The 20,753-nt window shown below is 43.1% G+C and overlaps 1 protein-coding gene across 1 annotated transcript; it reads right to left on the reverse strand.

The window, feature by feature from the left end:
- Positions 1-4,782: 4,782 nt before the first annotated feature.
- Positions 4,783-19,487, reverse strand: CDHR5 (cadherin related family member 5). Its single transcript, XM_035539172.2, is given in 15 exon segments — positions 4,783-5,066; positions 5,069-5,351; positions 6,533-6,684; positions 9,705-9,777; positions 11,277-11,393; positions 12,434-12,640; positions 13,471-13,568; positions 14,876-14,966; positions 15,367-15,543; positions 15,906-16,016; positions 17,420-17,518; positions 17,641-17,733; positions 18,077-18,127; positions 19,011-19,189; positions 19,409-19,487. Coding segments are annotated over 15 exon segments (2,094 nt in total).
- Between the last annotated feature and the right edge of the window lie 1,266 nt (positions 19,488-20,753).

Here is a 20,753-nt window from a genome sequence, read left to right on the forward strand (position 1 = left end):
GAATTTATGATGGTGCAAACTGTTGACTGGTAGGGAACTCATCCTTGACCTACCTCTCAGGAAAGGCTTTTTCTGGGGAACTGAACACACAGGGAATATCAGACACCTTCTTAAATGAAATCTGAAATCTCACTGAAAAGGAAGAGAATGAGCAAGTGAAACATGACTGAAGGTGTTGCTAACTTTGTATGTCAAATTCATGCCAAGAAAATTAAGGATTTTCTTTTGCCTTCTTACCAGGAATAAATACATCATTATCTGTGAGGGAATGATCTTTTGCAATATAATTGGAAAGGTGAAGTATGGGTCTCTGAACCCTCATGGTATGCCATGAGGTGTGAAACCTTTGTGCTCACAGGAGACCCTAATTCACTGAATGGCTCTGAAGGAAAGGTTGAGTACAGAAAGGAGTCTGAAGAAGCACCTTAACTTTCCACTTTCTAATTCAAGTTGCGTAGAATTAAAGACAGATGCCTTTGCTGTCCATGTGACGGCACTATTTGAACACGTTTTCACTTCTGAGTGTTGCTGTGTAACTTGCCTTAACAATCACTGAGTTCTGGGTTTTGTGGGTTTTTTTTGTTTTTTTTTTTTTGTTTTGTTTTGTTTTTTTTTTTTTTTGGTGGTGGTGGTGTTTTTGTTTGTTTGTTTGTTTTGGTTTTTTTCTTCCAGTATGAATTTTGCTGGATAAAAGAACAAGACTATCAGATCTTGCATAGGAACAGAATGATCAGCTGGGGCTGCAGAAGAACCAACTGCCAGCAAGCAGCCTGGCAGGTGAATGGCAAATTGATAGAATTCCAATTGCATGCCAAAGGAGGGAAGCCAAAGAACCAATGAATAGCAAACTGAAGGTGCCCAGATTCAAACTGCATGCCAACACCTAAAGCTGAAAGCATGAGAAGTACACCAATGGGAGGAGGAAAAGCACCAACAAATGAGTACAGATTGCAGATTGAGGGGGCACATAAATCAGTTTGCCAATGCATGTGCCCAGCAGCCCGAACAGCACAGCAGCAAAGGGCAGACAGCGTGCAACACTGTGCCAACAGACAGGAACAGATCACATATGGCACAGAAAAAGGGGGAAATGGGGCAGCTATGCTGTGTCAGCCACCAGGAACTACATTCTGCTGGAAACCATTTATTTCAGTCATTGCTCACAGGTTATCATAAAACAGTCTTCTGGAAAAGCAGAAAAGGATTTGATTTTTTTTTCTTCAGCTGTGAAGAAAGAAGAGTTGGAGAAGGATGATCCACAGAAAAGCAGTCTCCAAATGTAAGTGAGAGGAAAGTTGTGTCTCTGGTAATCCCAATGCTAACAAAATGCTGCAGAAAATGAGATGGGAAAACAGGAGCTGCACATCTGGGGAGACTGTGAGGAAAATAGCTTTGTGTATCAGTGTGAGGAGTAAGAGAGAAGGGATCCATCTCCCTGTCACACGCAGGAAGGGAATTTTCTTTAGGTGACCTGCTGCCCCCCAGTGGAAAACACTCCACTCAGGATTTTTGCTAAAGCTTGGGGGAACTGGTTGAACATGATCGCAGACCCCACCAACCTAGCTCTTGCCCTCCATCACTGGTTCTCATTGCTGCCTTTCCAGTCATCTAAGTAGGTGGAGGACCATCTCTGCCAACCTGGACTTTTTGGGCCTGGTTTTAGCAGCTTTAAGAGAGGTATTTCTGTTTTAACACTGTTACTCAGGGACAGCTGATCCAGAGGAGTTGTGCATGAATATGTGTGTCCCACCATCACTGTGGTGGTATCATCTTTAGTAATGGCTGGTGGGGCCAAATTTGCTGTGCTACAGTAGACACCAAGCCAGCACTCCATAACCAAGTGCACCAGGACTGATTTGGGCCTGGCCCATGTTCCTTGCTTTCGGTATAAACATCTGTGTGCCAACATTTCTCCCAGAAATATTTTCGCTGGTTCGTTAAAGACAGAGATGATCTGTCAATCAGCAGATCTTCTCAGTGCCAGTCAGTCATTTCTCAGGTCATTATGCTAAAATAATTCAAGGCTCCTTAATAATGCATGGAGGCAGGAACGACCAATTGTAACCCATGTAGCAGAGCTGTGGGTAGCAATAAATGGAAGCTGGTAAGTACTGGTCCCAGCTGCAGGAAAAATGGGTCAGAGGGGCTGCTGAAATCCAGGTTGCTTTTATCTGTGTTTTGCTCCCTCTCACAAACCTCCTTTGTCCTTTGCAGTCTCTTCTCACTCCCACATGTGTTAGAAAACACAGTGCTGCGTCTGTTCCCTTTGCCCATCCAATGGGGAGAACTTGCTGTTTCGTTAGCACAACAGCTGCTTCTTCGGACAGTTTTCTGCTTGCCTTCCACAGAGATCACCCCTTGTCCTGTGTAGGCTAGGCTACGTCAACCACTGCCCTGGGACACAATTCTGCCTTGAAAAAATGATCCCTAGTCAGCAGGACACTTAGCACTGCTTGCAACACCATCACAAATGCTGATTGTTGGTGTACGGCAAGCTGGTGGCCAATATTTTGGGCCTTTAGCCAGATGAGATGAATAAAGCAAATGCCTGGAGGGAACCAGAGTAGAAACATTCCAGCTTCACCCACCTATCAGCAATCTTCCCATGGGTAGCATCGGCACGGAGGGCAGGCTTGGCTCTACCCTTGCTGATGGCTGAAGGTGGTGGGCTAGCAACTAGCAACTGCTGGAGAGTTCTCACAGTCCCATGGGAAAATTCTGCTGGACATAACCCTAAGCTACTGGAGGTACCACGCTTACAAAGGAAACACAGGGCACACTCCCCACCCTCCACTATCAGTCAAACCACAGCTGTAATTTCTGGGCAAATAGCTTTATTGCAGTAAGGACAAAAGCTTTCCATATCTCAGTCTCCACCTTCAGCAAAAGTGCAACTCCTAAAGTCCACACACAACGAGGCCAGCTCTCCTCAGAGACAGGACAACAGAGATGAGCACTAACAACACTGGGATGGGGAGATGTACAGAAACAAAGTATAAACCAAGATGAAAGCCTGCTTGGAAGTGATTGTCCTGTGTTTTGGTGTACATGAGAATCCCAGCAGATGTATTTCGGTTTCACTCTCTTAAGGGTTTATCTAGATAAAAGGAAGAAATGTGGAGATTTGCCCTGTAGGGCAAAGGCAGGAGTACTTATTGTTGTTGCTTCTCTTAAAGGACACTTATACTGTTACAGTTCTGTGCAGTTGCGCTAACCTGAGCAAGTGAGATAAATATTTGTGACCCAGGATTATTGTCTCTGTCTTACTGGAAGTTTAATGCTCAACAGCCCGTGTCTGCCCTGAGCTAGCCCCCAAGTGGAAAAACCAGCAGCAGCACAAATTTTGTGTTGATAGATCAGAAGATTCAAATGCACACTGCCATAATTCTCAGTCAGTGGAAAACATCCCGGTTTTTGATTGCCAGCTGGGAGAAGCAATTTGCAGATGGGAAGTGTGAATCTGGACCAGAGCATCACTCCCCATGCCACCAGGCAATGGAGTGCTCTCTCTGCAGAATTGATGGCAGGACCACAGCTGAAGACAAGATTGCTGAAAGATGAGGGAGGATTGAGGGAGAAGGGGTCCATCATGCTAGCAGCCTTTCTAGCTCAAACGCCACACACAGCAGAGATTACTTGCTCTCAGCGAATTACCTCCTTTTTCAGGCCACAGCTCAACTCTCGGTGAAGCCTGAAGATTGTGTTTCACCAGTAAAAGAGCCTGCTGGGCTTCTTATGAATGGAGAAAGGTGGGAATGCAAAAAGGTTTGCATCCACAAGTGAGGGGCAGAGAAGGCAGTGACGTCAGGTGCTTGGAAGCAAATGCTGACCTCCACCTTCAGCAGCAATGAAGTCCCTTTTATAAGGGACACCTCGAGTCCTGCTGGACAAAGGACACAATGGGAAGCAATGTGCTGACCTACATCCAGCACCCCAGAACGATATCTACCGCTGCCAAAATCCCAGGGAGGTGGAAATACTCCTGGCATTTTGTAGGCAGGTTCTGGCAGAAGCTCTTATCTGGCCCACAAGGTACAGCACAATTATTTGTCTTGTGACATAGAAAAATGTCTGGCAAAGTCCTCAGGAAAGAGCATGTGATCCGTCCTTGCTTATCAGTGATGGAGGAAACAACAGCTCCCGAGCATTTTAACACCCGCTTTCTGGCAAAATGGGGACCTGTCGTGGCACTCCTGCTGCTCCCAGTCCCCTTGATGTCATGCCAGCTGCTTGTGCTGGGGTGCAGAGAGCAGAGCCAAGCCCTGACGTGTGCACCTGGATGCAGTCATATGAGCAACTGCAGGGTCAGAGTGACTTGCGCTGGCTTACGCCCTGCAGCTGGCATCAACCTGCAACACCCTAAAGAGAACATCCAAGCAGTGAGTGCTGGCTCATTTACCCACCAAGAGGAGATGAGAGCATTGGATTGTGCAATTAAATTGCTACCATGAGCTGAGCTAACTGCTTCAAAGTCAGTGTAGCTATATCTCTGCTATTCCTGCAGCCAGTTTGGGAAACATAATGTAGGGGACTCCAGGGCAAACAGGCAGAAGGGTGGAGAGACGGGACATGTTTTCCCCATCCAAAATCCCACGTGATGTTTCAAGGTCTTGTTAAGAGGTTAAATTAGTTATAATCTCTTCTGGCTTTAATCTCTGCATGCAGGAGAGGCAACTGTGTCCTCCTGCATTCCAGTTACCCACAAGCAGAAAGGTGGGCTCCATCTCAGAAAAGCAGCAGAGATTCCCCCATTTCAGTGGGGAACATACAGACTTATTCCCATTACACATTAATGTCATTTTCTGTCGCTGTGCGAGACATGTTAATCATCACTTCTGCAGCTGGGAATGATGAGTTTTCTGAATCAATAGATACCCCTGGCCCTCCGTGGTGATCATCCTTGTCATCTTCTTCCTCCTCATTCTCCTGCAGATCTTGATCACTGTCATCATCATAATCTGATGCATTGTCCTTAATCACTTCAACTTTTTCTCCAGCATCTGGATCCACATCGGTCTTAAACCACACGGCTTTGTAGCCATGGTCCTCCTCATTCCTGTCTGTTTGAGGATAGACTTTACTTCTTTCTCATGCTTAGTGTCTTCTTTCACCTCTTCCTCTTCTTTTTCCTCTTCCTCTTTCTCTTCCAGGTCAAAGACAACTGTGGAAGCTGTGGAAGTCTTTGGGAGGCCATCAATTTCTTCTTTAGAAGAGGTCAAGAAAAATGATGGCTGCTGTAGCTCAGTTATACCACCGTTTTCTGAGCTTTCCTGCTCTTTGGCACTCAGATCTGGGTGTTCATCTTGATTGTAAGCTTGGTTCTCATAGCTCTCAGGGAAATCCTTGGAGAACTACAGGAGGAGAGACACCTTGTGAGTGCAATGAAAGGAAATTAAATGGGGTGTAGGTGTGTGGCTAAAGTTACTTGTCTGGCCTTTGTTGAATATATACAAACAAGACCCTGGACCCTGTTGATGCTGGTGGAGAAATGTTCACTGATAGCAAGTAAACATGCTGCCTACCAAGTCCAGGTCAAATTTCCTGCTACTAGGCAGGAACTTTCATTTTTCTGCTTGTTTTTGTTGTTTTGTTTGTTTGTTTTGTTTTTGGTGTTTTTTTTTTCCCACTTCCTCCCTTTCAAGAATAAAAATTAAAAACTTAGCAACTGCAAAAACACATCCTAAGCAGTTAAACAATGCTGTTCTTTCTTTACATGTAGATGACAATTACTGTGAAGAATTTAGCCTAGCAAATGACCTTAAGGACAGCTTCTCAATCTCAAAACTACTTTAAAACCCAGAGACCATGGAGAATTACTGGGACCATTGGTGATGAAAGATATGTTATTGCCTGTCTATTGTCTAGTGGCACTGTTCCTGCATTTTAGGTGTTCAAGGTTGTCTGCCAGCATCCATTTGTTCCTATGCAAACTATAACTTTATAACTATAACAACACTTACTAAACTATACACTTACACTTACTAACACTTACTAAACTATAACAACACTTTGCACTTGAGAATACAAAAGCACTGAGTAGAGCAGGGTGTCATATGCATCATATACACTTCAGATTAGGTTAAGACAAATTCCCTAGGTGTCCAGTTCCTAGGTGTCCAAAACTTGGTTGTCTAAGGCCAAGCTTTAGGATAGGATAAGAAGGGCTTTTTCTCTCCATTGTCTATAGAGAAAGGATGTGCAGTGGTTTATATCACAGTCACATGATTTTCAGAGACCACCTCTGGTACGTGTCACATTCATCCTAGATTTTGTGCTCTGTGGAGCCGTGCTCCTCTCCTTACTATGCCTGTTCAACTACCATATGGCTCCAGCCTCAGAGGACAAAAAAGATCAATAACAAACATCACCAAAGCGATACTACCTTTGCAAATATTGTCTCAGGAATGATTCATCACCTTCACACAAATGTGTAGGATTTGGACAGCCCATCCATACTCTAAATCCTCCTCAGGTCCCACCTCCTACCTCTAAGAAATTCTTAATGCAAGTCAGGTACAAACAAAGCACTTACCTTTTTATTTATCAGTAATCTGACCGTTTTCCCATAATGTTTGTATATCATCAGTCCAAGGAAGACTAAGGTAATCAGCAACAGTGCTGCTAAGATACCACCTAAGATACCCATATCCTGTGCAGTGTATAACTTATCAGAGGTGATTTTATCTACAAGAAAAGCAAACCAATGTTACAAAAATGGCAACTTAAAATGGCAACTAGCTTTTAAGCACAACATTTCATTGTGTGCAAAGCTCCAAAGAGTTTTTGAAGGGCAACGAAGCATCCTGTGCAGTAGAATGCGGCAGTGATATATTTAATGTCATAGAAGAAATATCATTCATTTTCTGTCCTAGAAGCAGAGGTTTCTATTAAAGCGGCCACTCACAGAATATTATAGCTTGCAAGAAGTTACATAAAGTGGAAATAGCATCTATTTACAAGACTATGATGTTTACCCTATGATTTAAATAAGCAAATATGTACATGACTGTATTAGCTAAGCAGAAGTAGAGCTAGGTCGATCTTGTCTGTTCCCACTTCACCCATTTCCACCAGCATGCAAAAATGAGGTATGTTTGTATATATGTATAAAGAAAGCTTTGCATTTTCACAATGTGGAACTTCACCTCTGATACTAATGAGCATGTTAGAATAGGAAATAAAAGTAGAAAAACAGTGTGCTCCTTGGAAGGAGAGGAATTGACTCGGGTGTCAATATGACCAGCCAGGTCAGGTCTGACTTCTTTGTGTATTAACAGATGAGGGTACAATAACATCTTTGTTATGCTGATAAATGCAAGGGTACTAGGAACCACGTTTATGGCCAAAGAAAGGGATTATGTCATGAGAGTGTTTGTTGGAAGGATTTTTGCTGAATTTCTTACTGTAGTTTCTTTCTTGAAACTGATTCCTGCCTCCAAACTTGAACTATCAGGCTCTTTATGACCAGAGGAAAGTCCCTTTCCCCTCCAGGAGAAGACAAGTAGTTGCAGAGCTCCCCCTAGGACACATACTTTTTCTCACATAGCAGAATTTTAGTGACTCTTTTTAGTTAGTGACTCCAATAGGAGTGATGGACACGTGGGCACTATTCAAGCAGGAGCTTGGAGAAACTCAGCACTGCCCAGCCTGGGCTAACTCTGGGGTCTCTCATCTCTGCCCAATACTTGCTGTTCCCCAGGATATATCTCAGCTTCATTAGGACGTGGGAATGAAAAACATTAGAAGGTCCCCAGGACAGAAAACCCTTTCATGCCCTCTTTGTAGCGGTAGCAACACATATCAACCTCCTCAGGAACTGCGTATGCTTTCAGCCACTGGTCAGTGTAAACATATTTGTATGGAGATCAACATTACTGTGGAGAGACAGTAACTTCTTCAGGGTTAATCAGCAGTACTTGTTGTTGTCAGTGGGATTCTTTGTTTTTAAGTTTTTCAGCTTCATTTTGTAATGTAAATGAATCTCTTTAAAGTTTAATGATTAATGAAACACAATTTTGTTCTCCTGCTGACCTGTTTATGACAACAAACTCTGAGTACCCTCTCTGCATTTGATTGCACCCTCAGTTTATCATTAATACGCTGGTGAGGCTTTAGGACATGAGTGAATTTTCACTTCTTAATCATGTCTCCTAGGGAGCCACAGCCCACAGAGCTGATGTGAAGCTCCACCGCCCTTAACTCCTTCTGTGCTGTGCAGCACCCAGTACCTCCATGAAAGCTAGCTCAGCTTGGTGGGATGACTCATGCTGAAATCCACGTAGGCTGGCTCTGGCACCAATGTCTCAGAAACCAGAGGTCAGTGTACAGTCACCACTTCTCGGAAGGAAGGTATACTGAAAAGGACTCTGGTTTCCCCATGGATATTGCGACACTTAGTAAAGCACCCTCTAACCTGTTGCGCACACACTCCTTAACACCACTTATTCAAGCTGAGGGTTAAATATCCTACTGTTTGTCCAGGCAAATGGTAATCTCAGCTCTATTTGAGCCACTCCTGGGTGCTAATTGTAGTAGAGAAAAAAGCACAAATCCTCTCACAGGCTCTGAACCATTCAGTGTAATTTCCCTCTACTTTGTTTTATAGTCACCAGCATCATTATTTTGTGGGGTTTAAATAGCAAGTGCAACATTTAAAAGATGCATTGACCCATTGGTACATCTGCTTGGAGCATTAACACTGTGCTGTACTGACACCTGAGCTAGCCTTCTGCTGAGCTGGACTGTGTCACCTAAAACTGTGCTTAGGTGATTTTAATGCAGATGGTGTTTTCAACTGTGAAGTGACACTACCATCAGGGAATCCAAATTTACACCCAGGATCCCACTGTTTTCATCCTCCAGTAATCCTCACAATGGTGGTGTTTCTGAGGATGAAATAATTTAAAAGCCCAACTGGGGCGTTCAACCACACATCAGGGAGAAGTCAGTGAAGTCTGGACATTATCTACCTGCCCTGATGTGAAAATGCACAAAATTGATTCCTCTCCATTCAGTGTAAAAAGCTTCATAAGCCTCAAATCTAACTGATTTATAAGAGAAATTTCTAAGAAGTACAGAAGTGTAGGCTATTTTTACTTCAGCAAATCCAAATGATAACTGGAAGGTTATGTGTGTAGCCTCATGTCTATCATTTCTCATGGGTTGTTTTTCCTGGAAAGGCCTTAAAATCTTGGAGTATAGGAACTTGGCCTGACCTGAGTAGAAAATGCCATGGCTCATGAGGAAGCCTGGCTTTGTGGGGGTGTGCCAACTTCTGTCTGCTCCTGCATAAGACAGGAAATTATGCTGCAGTTTTCTCTATTTTTAGTCAAAAAAAAGAGCAAGGATGTACCAAGGTGTCAGGGCAATCCTCCTTTGACATTCTGGGTAATTTTTGACTCACAAAACACTATGAAGCAACTACAGATTTAATTTTGGAATAAAAAGAAAAGATGCTACATCACACAGCACTGCTTAAAGCCTCAAAAGGTTGTTTGAGGCACGTGGTGACCATATTCTAAGGATGTCCTTTGAGCATTTTCTCTGTCATAGCCACCATAGGACCTCCAGTAGATATAGGGTTGGCCTTAGCCCAGGCCCACAGACTTCATTGGGTGACCTATCATTGCCGGTTTGTCCATGAAAGTGGAAAAGATTCCCCAGTCACCTCACTTTACCAGAAAACCAAGAGATACCCAGCCTACCTGCAGCAAAGATGATCTCCACCGTGATGATGGTGCTCGCCTCCTGCAGACTCACTGTATCTTTTGCAACAGCCTGGGTGAACATGGGGAAAAGATAGTTTAGGGACTTTCTAGATTTCTATCTTTCTCTCAGGAGAAGTGGTGGACCCTTTGGGGACAAAGTACCTTGGCCATATCTTTACCATATCTTCACAATATCCCAATATCCTTGCATTGTAACTGGGGCAGTCTGGTCACAGAAGAAGAGTTCTGAAAAGTCCCTGTCCTCAGCCAAAACCACATTCATCATTTGCAAACAGCTTTGCAGTACAGTGCAATGCTGTAAACAGGCAATGAGGTAGTGTGGGGCAGTAGCAGCATGACGTTGGCACACATTTTTGCCCTGCAAGCGGCTGTCTGCCCATGTAGCTAAAATATTGCTGTAGTCAAGCTGTGTCAGATAGCTCTGGAGGACATGGTATTGTGCCAGGCAAGCTTTAGCATTGCCATTTGGCACTGGCAGGCAGGTGGGCAACATGAATATGTTCTTTTTAGAAAGTCTAGAATTATTAACTGCTTCTGTGATTGTCTTGATCTGAGCGAAAAAAAAAAAAAAAAAAAAAAAAAAAAGTACTGGATTTACAGAATCACTGAATGGCTGAGGTTGGAAGGGACCTCTGAAGATCATTGAGTTCAAACCCCCTGCCCAGAAGGGTCACCTAACACATGGTGCACAGAATTGCATCCAGGTGGGTTTTGAATATCTCCAGAGAAGGAGACTTCACAACCCCTCTGGGCAACCTGTCCCAGTGCTCTGTCACCCTCACAGTAAAGAAGTGCCCTCTCATATTCAGATGGAACCTCCTGTGCTTCAATTTTTTCCCCGTTGCCTCTCGTCGTGTCGCTGGCCTCAACTGAAAAGAGACTGGTTCCATGCTCTTAACACCCTGTCCTCAAATATTTATACGCATTGATGAGGTCTCCCCTCAGTCTTCTCTTTTCCAGGCTAAACAGGCCCAGCTCTCCCAGTCTGTCCTCGTACAACAGGAGCTCCAGTCCCCTTATCATCTTAGGAGCCCTCCTCTGGACTCAGCCTTGGCATAGTATTTTCTCCCTCTGAAAAAAAATTAAGCAGCCCCTGCTCTGTATCTATGATGTCTTCAATATCTCTTAGGTGGTATGTGTGGGGGGAAAAAAAAGTTTCTGGTAGGTTTCTCTTTTTGGGTAGAAATTGGGGGATTAAATTCGATTTTATATTTTCTGATTTATTTGCCTTTTAGTCCAAACCAGACTGTGGGACAAGGGTCCTAAAATCTCCCCAATTGACCTTTTGCTTGTCTCCAATGATATTTTCCACAGGAGGACAGAGGAAACTTTTTCTCAGCTAGCACCAGATGGTAGCCTATGTCATGCAGAGTGCATTTACTACCACTACATCTCCCTCCATCCCTATACATTTGTGATACAAATGGTTGGGGCAAGGACTGTCCTTTCATTATATTCCACATCTAATGGAATTCCACTCTTGGTGCTTCTCTGTTAGAAACTCATTCCTTCCACAACCCTGGCAAAATATGAAGAAAGTTGTCCTACCTCCATGATTACAGTCTCTGGTGACAGCAGATTGACATTTGTCAAGATGAGTCCATCTTTGGTTGCAATGAAATCAGTGCTGTTTTTTATGTAGTATTCAATGTTTGGGTTGAATTTCTGAAAAGCCAGAAAAGTGAATGATTAAGCCACACTATGCTTTGCATGCATCTTTGTAACAACCTGTCAGCAGGACTTGTCAAATATGCCTGAAGTATAAGTGGGTGTATAGTGCAGTAAATAAACCTGAACTGAAGGAAGGTTGAAGTCAGGCATGTTCACCCTTTTGCACAGAGATTAAGAATGTATACTAAAAGTTTTGCCTCAAAAAAAAAAAAATCCCAAGTCTTATCCACCTTGTGTTGGTATCATTAGTGTTTCCCCAAGCAAAACACATCTGTGCAAGGGACCTACTAAATTTGATCAGTTCTGCCTTTAATACAGTGCAAAAGGGGGATATAAACAGAGAATAACCCTTGTGCAGAGGTCTACATATTTTTTTCCTTTGTCTCTAGGTTGTTATTCCAGTACTAGATCCCAGTATTGTTATGGAAGCTTTACTGATGGCAAAACTAGCACATTTGTCAGGGGGGAAAGGGAACGGCTGGTCAGTGAATCTCCTCCACTATCCTCCTCCCAGAACTTTTTCCAAGAATGGCACTCTCAAAAATGAGTCACTAAAGGGAGAAGGTTAACTATTTCCAGCCCAGGATTGAAGACTTGCTAGTCTGTTGTCTTTGGACAGTCTCCTCTTCCTAGGCTAGTCCACAAATAGCTTTTCTTGACCTGGCAGAGAGAGAACACCTCTGCCTGGGATCCTGCCTCCCTGATCTCTTCTCAGAAACCCCAACCCAGATCTGGACCTGTTCACAGGATTTGCTAATCCTGGGCTTACTTGGCATGCTGTTTTACAGTGAATCAGCTTACCTACATAGATCTGAGTGGCACTGGCACTTGGAAGAAAGAAGCCCAGCAGCTTCTCCAGATTACACCATACTATAAATGATTCTGATCTATGTAAAAGTCCCAGATAAATATAATTTGGGACAGCAGAAGAAAGCTAGCGTTTGTCTCTCCCCACCTCCCCTTCCTTATGTTTGCTTATTCTGCTTTAAGGCTGAAGCAGTAAGTAAGAATTCAGTGCATTTTCAGTTTCTTACATCAGGGAAGTCATCATCTGCTGCTTTTATCATCAGGGGACTTGAAGGATCCTCAACTTGGAAGACAAGGCTTCTTGGGGCCACACCAACAGATACTACTCCTGTGTAGTTACTGGACTCAAAGTATGGTGCGTAGTCACTTTTATTGATGACCTTAATCTCCACGCTGACTACAGAGTATTTCTGTTTGTTGTTGACTTGGGTGGCCTGGAGACACACACATACACAGGAGAAAGACAGAGAGAGAGAGAGAGAGAGAGAGAGAGGGAAGGAAATGCTAGTCTTTTCCTGTTAGTGACAAGACATAAGAGGTTAGGTTTGGACCAAAATGTTTTCCAACACGTGGAGTTCTTTCCATCATTTTCAGTGAGCTTTGGGCCAGGCCTGTCACAGGGGCCTGTGTTTTGGGGTCCTTGTGCCTTTGCTTGCTTCTGCTGTTGGCCATCCACATCATCCTGGTCTAGCCCTAGAATCTAGATGTGGCTCTTAATAAGGGTCAGCTCTGGACAAATTGTCATGCCTAAGTACAAAGCAGTGGGATTCCAACACCAGCAGGCAGAGCCTCTTCAAATTCACGAGGGATTGGGTCAGTTCTGTTACTATCTGAGAGTCCACATCTTCCTGGGTGCAGGGAGTGCTTTGCAACTCCTCCTTTCCTGAGGAGTGCAACCAAAAGAGGAGGTTGTTTCTAGGAGTGAGTTACTTTAGCTACTTTAAGACAAGCCCCTGTGATGTCTACAGAAAGCCTTCCAGTTATGTTCATCTATACTTTGAACTCAGCAGAAGAGACTTGCTAAGTTAACTTGCTTTGATGGTGTAACCCACACATAAGGGAAAATGCCTCAACTCCTACAAGGGTTTTGCATATAAATTGGTATAAGATACCGCTTAAATGCTTGGTCTAAATACTTCCAAAATAAACGGTGTGAACAAGTTAGCTTTCATTATTAATGTAATTGACTCCTGGCACAGCAAGATTGATGCTTCCTAGAAAGCCAGCTATGCTGGATGGCTGAATGCAATGTCATCAGACTTACCATGACCTGCAATAGGTATGAGTCTGGGGAAGTTGCTATTTTGTTCATCGTTAGATTTCCCGTGTCTGCATCCACTGAGAATACATTATCTGCATTCCCTAAAGAAATTAAAAGACATTGGATAACTTCATAAAGTGACTTCAAGCTCATGGCTCATTTTTTCCACATATTGGTGACAACAACCCCCAGACAATGATGTCATTGTCCTTGCCTTTCCCACCTTGTTGGGTGGGGGTTCATCTTAAACAGCTCTAGACATCTACCAGGCAGACATCTCTACCTGACCTTGTTACCTAGACTGTGAAGAGAAAGGGACATCTTAGTGCATGGTTTATCTCATGGACATGGACTAACTATGGGGTTTATCTCATGGACATTGGCCTCAACATGAGCTGCATTCAGCTCTGGAAACACTTATTTTTCTCTGCTGACTACAAAAGGAGCCTAGACACAGAGACCTTCTTGTATTGAAGTAGGGGTAGAAATCAACCTCCTACATCACCGATCTGTCTTTGAATCATAAAACCATCTATGTTGGATATACATTAAAATATATGTTCAATTTCTGCTTATTTTCCTCATTTTGAGATACTGTGGGCTTTATTTAGACAAGGATCCCCAGTATGGGGTTCCCTTTTTACTGTGGGGGACTGAGATCACACTACCTCCAAAATGCCAGTGGAATTTGAGGTTCTTTAGCGTCTTTATTGTCAGGAGTATATTCACAGATATGGTGCCATGTAGAACAAATAAGAGAGATGAACAAATGGTCACTCCACCTGACCAATATGATCTGCCTTTGCCTTGATTGTTAATCAAGAACTCACTGTTAATAATAATAATAATAATCCCTTGAATGAAAAGGTGGCCCAGTGTCCCAGTCAATGATTGGGCAATCAGTTCACTATATTCAAGTAATCTTTTTGAAATCAAGGTTAAAACAGGGCAGATTAGACAGTGGCAATGCACAGTGGAATAAGAGCATTATTTCTGGTGATGAATGAAAATGATGCTGATGATTTGGGAGTTTTTAGGTTCAGCTCAAAGACTATGAAAGTGGTGTGACCAGACTGGCAAAATCAGGTCTAAAATCTTAAAGATAAAACATGTCATTCTCTCTGCCCCCCCCACCCCCCCCCCCCCCAAAAAAAAAGTCTTTCTGAAACAGATTTCATGGAGCTTGGCTTATGGGTCTGCAATTCTCTTCCTCTTCCTTTTTGTACAGCCTGTGTCTTCTACTTAATCCACAATGTTCTGTGTATCTAATTATTTTTCTAGGGCAGAAATAGAGGGGCAAATCTCCAGGCCCTCAACTCTCCAGTGCTGTGCAGGGCACCCCCTCTTGGCAGGTAATGTAGGAATGTACAAGTAGGGCAGTTTGGAAAAGGCAACAAGTTCTACTCACCACCAACAATACTGTACACAATTTTTTCATTTATAGTGTAGTCCGGATCTTTAGCATAGATGGGCCCCGGATCCAGGGTGAGTGGTTCTGTCTGCAATAGAAAGGCAAAGTGTCACGCAGCACACTACAGCACCAAATGCTATTAGCACTCTCCCATCCCATCATGGCTCTGCTGGTTCAGACTGTGAGAACGACATTTGTTGTATATTATGTATATTATATATTATGGGGGATAGATGTAACAGGGGAGAGGTGAGAAGGCCTAGAGTAACGAGTTTTCCATCTCTTGCCTCTCCTGCAACATGCTGTAGGAACAAGGACAAGCAGTGCTCCTCTGAGTGAGGGGAACTTCCACCTTCCAGGATGATGAAGGCTCCTTGTCACGCTGAATTATCTGCATTTATGTCTGGAGAGCAGCACAAGCTCTTGAAAATTATTAGGCACTACCAAGAAAATAGCATCAGAGATACTGTTTGGTCATGCCTGCTTACCGACATCTCGGATATATTGACTCTCCCAGAATAGGGGCTGCTGATGCAAATGCTTTTGTCCACGTCAATGAAGCTACAGGGTAGGAACCAGGGTGGTTTGGTGTCAGCTTGCTCAATAATTATGTTTATTGTTGCAGTAGCTGTGTGGGTGGTTTCGCTGCTGCCAACAGGCCTGTCCTGTATCCAGAAGCAAAGCACATTTGTAAGCTGCAAGTTTTATTGCCAAAAGGACCCACCTGCAAAAGCCAGTGACCCAGGGTCTTTTAGCTGTTTTAACTCCATTCTCTCTGAGGAGAGGCAGTTTATATGAAATTAGCAAAAGCAGTGAATTATCTGCTGACGTTCTGCTGACAAAGGTGGACTGAATGCAAGTCTGGATGCAGTCAGTGTGGTTATGGATGGTGGAAGGCTGCTCCAAATCCACTGCCCCCAGTACCCACCCTCCCTCCTGCCACCCCAGAGATCTCCCGTTCAGATTTGCCCTCTAGTTAAGAGAGGTTGTGGCATACGAGGCATTTTGTTCTGCCTAAAGAACTTACCATTGCATACAAGATCAATGTTGTTGAGTTAACTTTATCATAATCTAATGCTTTTTGCAAGTATATTTCAGGATTATTGATTCCTTTTATGGCAAAATAATTGGTGGTGTCCTGGGTAAAAATAAATAAATAAATGGAAAAGCTTTATTAGCATACTTGATCACAGACATGTTGAAAATACTACTCATTGCTGTGTTTGTCATCCCAATCGGAGCTTGAAGCCTGGGGACCTGGAGTGGGGTCTGGGGGCAGTGTAGGAATGTGAGCCCTATGTAATCATTTAGTATGGTACACTGTCATTGCCTAGCTTGTCAGAAAGGTTCCTTCATGTTCTTTTGACTTTTTTTCCCCTAAGATCCCTGCTTTGCCTGCCTACCTGCTTGGCAGGTACTGGGTGAAATCTACCTTATTTATTTCCTGTACTCAAACAGGTTTCCAACAATCCTGTTTTGGATCCATGACAGCCAAGCAATTCAACATCCATGCACAAAGAACAGCCTCTGAGAGCTGGCAAGATCACTTAGCCTAGCACAGCTGAACTTTGGAAACTACTACAAGGCCAAATTGTAAGTAGTATAAATTGCATTTTAGTATATAAACTTTTGCACTTTGGGTTTTCTTTAATCTCGTGTCTCGACTAGAATTCTTCTGGATTTCTACAGTCCTCTGGATTTACACCAATGTGAATGCAAAATCCGGTCCCAGAGCTAAAATTCAAAATGTGGTTTCTGTTCACGGCCCTTAAAATCCCAGAGCTTAATCCCAGAGTTAATGGAGTCAGAATGTTGGACACTACCTGCTCACTGCATGACGGTATATAAAAATGTAAATATACATTTTGTTTGTTTTTCTCTTTAATTTACTTTTTTTAGTTTTTACGTCTAGCAGACCCTTCCAGATTGCCACTCTAGCCTGGCATCAGTTTAACCATGCTTACAATTTGTTTCTCACTTTATCAAGCAAACCCCTTAAGATCAAGCAAAATAAGGCACTAAACTAGCACCTGGGGAGAGTCAGGCCTGCCTTTGGCTTTGACAAAGACTTTTTCTGTGATCTTGGGCAACTCGTATCTCCACTCTGTATAGGCACTGTAGACAAACAGACAATAACTCCTTTTTTTCCCTATCTGACTCAGTGCAATTCTGAACTCTGTAAGGTGCAAAGGTCTCTCCCAGTATGTTTACAGACCATCCCAGCATGACTTCCCTGGATCATATGGTTCAGAATATCCCAGATGAAAGTGTAGACTGTACAATGTAATAAAAGTGTAAGCACTAGAAGAATTCAATACCAGCAATACCGATTGCTCCATTCTGCTAGCCAAACCAATGCTTGTACTTAACAAAAAGCTTACTTAACAAAAAGCTTTTACTTAAGAAACACCTCTTCCAGAAGGTGTTCAGGAGCCAAATGCAATACAACAATCCGTTAGCCTCAAAGCTAGAGCTCATCTGAATTAAACACAAAGACTTCTCTCTCTCTTTCCCCCCCCCCCCCCCCCAAAGAAAGCTCACCTGCACTGTTGAATTGAGTTCATAATAGATGATGTCCAGATCAGCATCACTAGCGCTTAAATCTTCACGGGCTACAATGGTTGCATTCACTTTTGTGTCCTGAAACAAAGTTGTGGTTATTTTCTCTGTGAAATTGGCTGAAGACTTCTCCCTGGTAATTATTCCTTAGTCCCATAGCACTGGTTGACCCAGTGCCCTCTTCATTTCTGTGAAATCCTTACCTCAGGAACAGTTACGGTGAGATTCGTTTGCTTAAACACTGGGCTGTTATCGTTCAGATTGATAATGGTCACAATAATGTCCAAAGTATCTCTCTGCAGAAATGGTAAAATGAGAGAATCAAACACAAAGGTAAGATTGTTAGGGGCTGATCCCAGTTTGCAGAGTGACAGAGAGGAAGGTTTGAGAAGCACAGCTAGTGGATGCTGAACAGGGCTGGGGTTTGCAGACAGCCCACGAGGTGTGGGGTTTGTAGTTTGCTCCCACATCTCCCCATTCACAGAGCCTTGAGTGCTCTTTCTTTGACTATTAGAGGACTGTGCCTGGAAAGAAAAGGATGGCTCTTAACCGTGGTCTGTGGACTAGGAAGAGACAAGGAAAGTAAGTGCTTGCCTGCAGTACCTTGTAAGAGAACTGAGTGTTTGGAAGAGCACCCACCTGCCCAGCAGCATTCTGGCAAGCCACAATCACTATCAGCACGGTATCATTCTGTATGCAAAAACAAAACCCAAGCCATTTTAGAAACGAGCCAAAATATACTGACTTTTTCTGAAGTAAATGAGACAAATGCATGCATTGCAGAATCAAAGGGCTTTATCTTTTTATCAGGCATTTCTAACATTTCCCTTCTTTCTTTCGCAGCCATCCATCAGTGCTGGGCCCTTGCTTTACTGAGGTCAAAGCTGACTGATTTACTATCTTCTTTCTTTGTGATTCCTGTAACCTGGTGGTAGAGCTAATCGACCAATTTCTCCCGCTTAAGGAAAGTTCAAACAAATTTCTTTTTAAATCAAATGAAACAGAAATATGTCATGCAGCAAGTGCAGCATTGCCTGCAGGGTATTACCTCTGTCTGCTGTTCTTCATGCAAATGTGGGATTTTACATTAGGGAAATGGCAGTTTAAGGACACTTGTGGCTGCATGCAGAATTCTGTAGGTAGGTAAAATAATTTAGCTGCGACCTAACTGAACACGTTGACCTTTTATACTGCTTTTATGCTCAACATAAGATTACCTCACTGCTCAGCACTGTATTTTATGCACGCAAATAAGGATCATTTTACATGTATCCTGGAGAGCTCTGAACACCACAGTTGTCACACTTCTTTTTTTAAACCTCCGCCTTGTTTTAATTCATACAGATTTGTTGAAGGAAGGTGACAGCAGGCATACAATGCAACCCCCTCCTCCCTGCCCTCTGCCTGTGCAAGGGCTGATCTCCCTGGTAGTGAACTAAAGCACAGTCAAAATATTTCCTAGATACTTTATACACAGACTATAAATCCCTGGAAGTCCAAGACCCCTGGTTGAAACCCACTGCTTCCCAGCATTATCCATCTCATCCCTACAGCCTGCCAGCTAAAAGCTTACCTCATAGTCCACACTTTTGACCAGCTGCAGCTGAGACCCCTGGATGGTAAAATAACTGCCATCTGGCGAGGAAGGATCAACCGTTGCAGTGAAACCTGCTTCCAAATCGATAGTAGTCACATTGTATCCAGGAGGGTTATTTTCTTCAACACTTGGACTTTTGTTAGAGATAGAACATCCTGGAAAAACACACAAATGAGGTAGAAATTTGCCCGAGTATTCATGTTGTGACAGAATTGGGTGAGACATGAGACCCCACTGGTTACCACTGAAAAGAAAGCCCTTGAACAAACCTGTCTTAAAGTAAGACTGTAAAAATCCTTTGCCAGCTGTAATGGTACAAGCTGGTGCCATAGGGGTTATTATCCTGTGGTAACAGACCTCCTGCAACAACTTACCTGGTTGCTGTGCTGAAACTTGTGCTATGAAGGGCAGCAGAAAGAGCACAGAAGTGAGGAGCAGGTGAGAAACATCCATGGTGAGCTGCTAGTTATTGAAGAAATATGTTTCTAATTAAGCTGATCCTCTTCTCTCCCTGTTTCTCCCAGTGCTGTCTCCTGCATGAACTGCTTCACGAAGGCAAAAAACATTGGCTGACTGGAATGGACTGCTCCAGTTCAACCTTTGCCTCTTTGCCTCATTGGATGACTTATAAGACATTAACTGGTCACAGAACATGATAACGCATAAATTCCCATTACTACTTTGTTCCTGGGTCTTTCCTCCCTTAAACTCTCTTTAGCAACAAGGGAATATTTGAAGCATTTCAGAACTCAGAGCCAAGTTTCCTGAGACAAGCATTAGCAAGAAAGAATATGAGAGCTGACAATTCAGAAGCTGTCTGTATACTCCAGAATTTCCTGTTGGGGTAGAAGTGGTGAAATCTATTTTTGTTATATGCCAGAGATATTGTCTACTTTGGCCAGATCACTTATTGAAAGAAGTCATAATAATGCTAATATGGCCCCTACACCTTACTTATTTTATCCAGGCTTTTTCTGCATGGCCCACATCCCCCTTTATAACAGCTTTTGCTTTCCAACCCATGACTTCTGGTTTCTCTCTTCTAGTTTCAGTTTGTCATGGTGTTGTTGGGTTGAGACAGCAGCTCTGGAGGAGCCAGGAAGGTGGGTTTTCCTGCTTATTCTATGGCTTGGACCCATTGTTTCCACAAGACTATTTTATTTTATTTTATTTTATTTTATTTTATTTTATTTTATTTTATTTTATTATTTTATTTTTTCTCTCTCAGAGTGTCCTTACCAGCTGAAATTTTTGAGGATAGCTGATAGCTAGCCTTGGGGTGCTTCTCCTGTCCTTTCTTCTTGTCAAACAACATGTCAAGACCTGATGGGGCATAGGCATATGATTCTTAACCAGAATTTTGCCCAGTACAGGAGCAAATCTCTTCAGAGGGTCTGTTGGTTGAAGATGACAAAAGTCTGGACTGGTTTAAGAGAGTAAGAGCTTAGTAGTGGTCCCATCACTTTCTCAGAGAGTCTGATTTTATCATGAAAAAAAAGAGGGGGTTGAAAGTAAGGGCGGCACCATGCAGAAAGCACCAAGCGGTGGTTTAGTGCCTTACTGTGCTATTGTTTACATAAGCTGGACTTTGGCCAAACTGTTTAAGCTTTTTGCCTTGATTTCCCTATATTTAAATGGAGGGGATTAGCCACCATTTTTCTGTTTTATTTCATTGCACAGAGCATGGCCAGAAAGTGCTGCAGAGAAGGGAGCCCTTGT

Source organism: Cygnus atratus, chromosome 5, assembly GCF_013377495.2.
Source record: "Cygnus atratus isolate AKBS03 ecotype Queensland, Australia chromosome 5, CAtr_DNAZoo_HiC_assembly, whole genome shotgun sequence".
Classification (NCBI taxonomy): Eukaryota; Metazoa; Chordata; class Aves; order Anseriformes; family Anatidae; genus Cygnus; species Cygnus atratus.